The sequence below is a fragment of the Coregonus lavaretus genome, assembly GCF_964263955.1.
Source record: "Coregonus lavaretus genome assembly, chromosome: 33".
NCBI classification, from domain to species: domain Eukaryota; kingdom Metazoa; phylum Chordata; class Actinopteri; order Salmoniformes; family Salmonidae; genus Coregonus; species Coregonus lavaretus.
The window spans coordinates 1681052-1686570 of record NC_140020.1 but is presented as its reverse complement, the minus strand read 5'-3'; the positions used below and the strand labels follow the sequence as shown (position 1 = coordinate 1686570).

General features: G+C 40.8%; 1 protein-coding gene across 1 annotated transcript; it reads left to right on the top strand.

Moving 5' to 3' along the window:
- The first annotated feature begins 257 nt into the window (after window positions 1-257).
- On the top strand, window positions 258-5036 carry LOC311108363 (uncharacterized protein). Its single transcript, XM_084150998.1, has 5 exons — window positions 258-429; window positions 941-1203; window positions 2370-2409; window positions 2577-2634; window positions 4697-5036. The coding sequence occupies exons 2-5, from the start codon at window positions 1073-1075 to the stop codon at window positions 4843-4845; spliced, it is 378 nt and encodes a 125-aa protein (XP_084007124.1). The 5' UTR covers window positions 258-429; window positions 941-1072; the 3' UTR covers window positions 4846-5036.
- The last annotated feature ends 483 nt before the right edge of the window (window positions 5037-5519 follow it).

The following is a 5519-nucleotide window of genomic DNA, read 5'->3' as shown; positions in this document are numbered from 1 at the left end:
AACGAGTACTTAAAGAAATGAGTCACAAACAAACAATGTGTGACACCACAGCTCATCAATACTCAATTACCTCAACCTCCAACCTGTCAGTGCAGATTCTGTTAACTCGCAACATTTTACTTGGTTTGTGTTCAGTAATCAGGTTGTTGTTGGAACATCAGAAATGTCACTGCACCGGTAGAACGTGTCCATGAACCTCAGGAATGTGTGGTAATGTGGACAAAGATCAGCGATGTTTTAATAGACAGATAGGAACTGTGATAATAACCTCTAGACAGAGACACAGAACAAGAACAGTACGGAGGAGAGAAGATCGTGCATTTAGTCTGGGGAATGACACACGCAGACAGAATCCTGGCTTTGATTAGTTCATAGAATGACTGACTTCAAATTCACAGTTTAGGCTACAGAGTTGCCACCGCAGACAAAGTAAGTGTCACTCAGCAAAGAAAAAATAAAATCTGTGCATATCTTCTTACAATTTACTGTGGGTGTGTATGCTGTTTGCGTTCTACTGTTTCGGTGTGTCAATGACTTTGTCTACTCATGTTCCATAGCGTTAATGCTCATAATCACCTGTGATGTGTAAAATACTATATAATCTATAATCTGAACCTGTGTTGTGTAAAATACTATATAATCTATAATCTGAACCTGTGTTGTGTAAAATACTATTTAATCTATAATCAGAACCTGTGATGTGTAAACTACTATATAATCTATCATCTGAACCTGTGGTGTGTAAAATACTATATAATCTATAATCTGAACCTGTGTTGTGTAAAATACTATATAATCTAAACCTGTAATTGTGTCTAGATTATTATAATAGTATTACTAGATTATCACAGTATATGTCATTAGATGGTGATCATCCCTGGGTGTGGTGGAATATCCTCTACCCTTTTATTCATCCCTCTGTACTCTCTTTAACCCGCAGAGAGAGAGAGAGAGAGAGACAGAGACAGAGACAGAGAGAGAGAGCGAGAGAGAGAGAGAGAGAGCGAGAGCGAGAGCGAGAGCGAGAGAGACAGAGAGAGAGGGAGAGAGAGAGATAGGGGTAAAGGTCATCATGGCTCCAGTAGGAGTGGCAGACTGGTCTCTAGCCTTGTCCTCTTCATCCCCTGAGGTCTGCTTCGTCTCTCTCCTCCTCTCCCTCATCCTCACCATCACACTCCTCACTGTATGTATAAACTGCCGCAGGTGAGTGTCCTGTTCATCCTATAGAATGTGGGTTTATCCCATGCTGTGTCTGGTTATAATATAACATTTAGCAGATGCTTTTATCCAAAGCGACTTACAGTCATGCATGTATACATTTATTGTTATTATTTTTTTGTATGGGTGGTCCCGGGGATCGAACCCACTACCTTGGCATTACAAGCGCCATGCTCTACCAGCTGAGCTACAGAGGACCTGTAGAATACAGATGTCTGATTCCAAATCAAGCCGCAGCCCCTGCAGAAGGCAGTAAATTACACCAACCTATCGGAGGACAATGTATTGTTAGCAACAGGCTGCTCGTATAGATGTATGGTGATCTATTAAGTGGCCAGGGGCTGAGGATGGGGGCTGATTTGGAATTGGGCAGAATAGTTTGATAACTTGTTCTCACCCATTGAGTTCTCTGTATTCCATTTCCTCCCTACCTATGGGACAGTACAGATCCATTATGGTGTGGCTGTTTCCTCCCTACCTATGGGACAGTACAGATCCATTATGGTGTGGCTGTTTCCTCCCTACCTATGGGACAGTACAGATCCATTATGGTGTGGCTGTGTTCATGTGAATGTTGACAGGCATCAGGAAACAGAAAACACAGGGAAGGGTTTTTGTCTGCGTCCCAAAATGGCACCCTATTCCCTATGCAGTGCACTACTTTTGACCAGGGACTATAGGGGGAAATAGGATGCCATTTGGGACACGAACTTTATACTGACGTCTTAGGCTCCTTGCCCAGTGCATTATGTGTTGGGTCACGTCGTTGCACATTCCACGAGTAGGTTGTCACCCAGAGGAATGGAACGTTGTCCCTGCACTGGAATGTGTCTTGGTGAAGATAGACAGCTCGACATAACAGTTGGGCACTTAACCCTAATTGCTCTGGATAAGATGCTAAATGACATAAATAATTACTTTTCTATTGTTGAGAAATGAACCTGCAAGTCAGCATTTCGTTGCACTGTGTACACCATGTATATCATGGTGTACACAGTGTAGTCCATCATTGTAAATAAGAATTTGTTCTTAACTGACTTGCCTAGTTAAATAAAGGTTAAATTAAAAATAAATTTAAAAAATATGACTAATAAACAAACTTGAACTTGTACAAGTCAATGGTAAATGCCTTTATGTGTTCCCATCTCCAGACAATCAGATATTCAGATGGATCCTATAGACGGAGCACAGGTAGGGTAGACAAACACACACACACCCACACGCACACAAACACACACACACACACACGCACACTCACTCACACACACACACACACACACACACACACGCACACTCACTCACACACACACACACACTCACTCACACACACACTGTAATTCACTCTTCCTGTCCTACAGATCGAGGCTCAAGAGGAAACTAAAACTGCAACGAAGTCCAGCAGCAAAACCAATAATGGTACTGTATACAGGTCTATGGCTAATAATGGTACTGTATACAGGTCTATGGCTAATAATGGTACTGTATACAGGTCTATGGCTAATAATGGTACTGTATACAGGTCTATGGCTAATAATGGTACTGTATACAGGTCTATGGCTAATAATGGTACTGTATACAGGTCTATGGCTAATAATGGTACTGTATACAGGTCTATGGCTAATAATGATGCAGGTTGACGTTTATTGTTACGAGTCTTGTCCTGGAGGCAGAACTGAGGGATGTCTCCTTAGATAGGCCAGCTGCAAAGTCAAAGTTGGATATATTGTAAAAATTCATGATATATTTTTTGTTGTTGCTTTTTGGTCTTATTTTAAGATTAGGGTTAAGGTTAGGGTTAAGGTTAGGGTTAAGATTAGGGTTAAGGTTAGGGTTAAGGTTAGGGTTAAGGTTAGGGTTAAGGTTAGGGTTAAGGTTAGGGTTAAGGTAAGGGTTAAGATTAGGGTTAAGGTTAGGGTTAGGGTTAGGGTTAGGGTTAAGGTTAAGGTTAAGGTTAGGGTTAAGTTTAGGGTTAAGGTTAGGGTTAGGGTTAAGATTAGGGTTAAGGTTAGGGTTAAGATTAGGGTTAAGGTTAGGGTTAAGGTTAGGGTTAAGATTAGGGTTAAGGTTAAGGTTAGGGTTAAGATTAGGGTTAAGGTTAGGGTTAGGGTTAGGGTTAGGGTTAAGGTTAGGGTTAAGGTTAGGGTTAAGGTTAGGGTTAAGATTAGGGTTAGGGTTAAGGTTAGGGTTAGGGTTAGGGTTAGGGTTAGGGTTAGGGTTAAGGTTAGGGTTGAGGTTAGGGTTAGGGTTAGGGTTAGGGTTAGGGTTAAGGTTAGGGTTAGGGTTAAGGTTAGGGTTAGGGTTAGGGTTAAGGTTAGGGTTAGGGTTAGGGTTAGGGTTAAGGTTAAGGTGAGGGTTACGGTTAAGGTTAAGGTTAAGGTTAAGGTTAGGGTTAGGGTTAAGATTAGGGTTAAGGTTAGGGTTCAGGTTAGGGTTAAGATTAGGGTTAAGGTTAGGGTTAAGATTAGGGTTAAGGTTAGGGTTAGGGTTAGGGTTAAGGTTAGGGTTAAGATTAGGGTTAAGGTTAGGGTTAGGGTTAGGGTTAAGGTTAGGGTTAAGATTAGGGTTAAGGTTAGGGTTAGGGTTAGGGTTAGGGTTAAGGTTAAGGTTAAGGTTAGGGTTAAGTTTAGGGTTAAGGTTAGGGTTAGGGTTAAGATTAGGGTTAAGGTTAGGGTTAAGATTAGGGTTAAGGTTAGGGTTAAGGTTAGGGTTAAGATTAGGGTTAAGGTTAGGGTTAAGGTTAAGGTTAGGGTTAAGATTAGGGTTAAGGTTAGGGTTAAGGTTAGGGTTAAGGTTAGGGTTAAGATTAGGGTTAAGATTAGGGTTAAGGTTAGGGTTAAGGTTAGGGTTAAGGTTAGGGTTAAGATTAGGGTTAAGGTTAAGGTTAGGGTTAGGGTTAGGGTTAAGGTTAAGGTTAAGGTTAGGGTTAAGTTTAGGGTTAAGGTTAGGGTTAGGGTTAAGATTAGGGTTATGGTTAGGGTTAAGATTAGGGTTAAGGTTAGGGTTAGGGTTAGGGTTAGGGTTAAGATTAGGGTTAAGGTTAGGGTTAGGGTTAGGGTTAGGGTTAAGGTTAAGGTAAGGGTGAGGTTTAAAATGATGTGCCAGCTAGTGACAACTCTGCAGAGCTGCATCCAGAACAAGATTCATGACGAAGAACGCTAACCTGCGTTTCTATTCTACTCTACTCTATTCTACTCTATTCTAATCTATTCTAATCTACTCTATTCTAATATATTCTAATCTACTCTATTCTACTCTATTCTAATCTATTCTAATCTACTCTATTCTACTCTATTCTACTCTATTCTAATCTATTCTATTCTAATCTATTCTAATCTACTCTACTCTACTCTATTCTACTCTACTCTACTCTACTCTACTCTACTCTACTCTACTCTACTCTACTCTACTCTACTCTACTCTGTTTCTGTTCTATTTAGAGTGTTTATCTCTCAAGCTGTTGTTTTCATGTCTGTTCCAGGCGCCACTCACACCTTACCTTCATGGAGGGACCATACGAACATGCCTGAGAGCACACTCCCCTCGGCCCTCGCCCGCAGTCGGACACTCCCCTCGACCCCCGCCCGCAGTCAGATGTCCACAATAGAGCTGAACTCGCTTACTGACTAAAGCACCCCTGGTCTCAACACAGACCCCCAGATACTTACACTACAAGCAGACACAGGTGTGGTGGTTAGTGTCCAACTGATTGATTGATTTATTAATGTATTAATTGATTGATTGAATTTAGTTGATAATTGAAAGCAGAAGGCTGCTCCAGCGTGAGACGTTACATACATTAAAGTGCAGTCAAAAACGTGATTTTCCTCGTTTTTTACAAATATTTCCACACTATGAGGTCGGAATAACACTGTGAAATTTTGAAATTATGATAATGTCCTTTCAGGTGGGAGGGAGTGTTTGGCCCACATCATGACATCACAAGGCGATCTGATTATAATAGACCAATTAACGTTCATCGTTTATTTGCATACAGTGCTTCGGAAAGTATTCAGACCCCTTGACTTTTTCCACATTTTGTTAGGTCACAGCCTTATTCTAACATTTCTTAAATTGTTTTTTCCCCTTCATCAATACCCCATAATGACAAAGCAAAAACTGTTTTTTAGATTTTTTTGCTAATAATAATTTAAAATATATATATATTACATTTACATAAGTGTTCAGACCCTTAACGCAGTCATTTGTTGAAGCACCTTTGGCAGCAATTACAGCCTAGAGTCTTCTTGGGTATGACGCTACAAGCTTGGCACGCCTGTATTTGGGGAGTTTCTCCCATTCTT

Excerpts from the sequence above, each read along its gene's own strand:
- LOC311108363 (XM_084150998.1), top strand. The coding sequence starts at position 1,073 with ATGGCTCCAGTAGGAGTGGCAGACTGGTCTCTAGCCTTGTCCTCTTCA. Across the intron at positions 1,204-2,369 it reads GTATGTATAAACTGCCGCAG|ACAATCAGATATTCAGATGG; the intron begins GTGAGTGTCCTG and ends TCCCATCTCCAG. Across the intron at positions 2,635-4,696 it reads CAGCAGCAAAACCAATAATG|GCGCCACTCACACCTTACCT; the intron begins GTACTGTATACA and ends TGTCTGTTCCAG.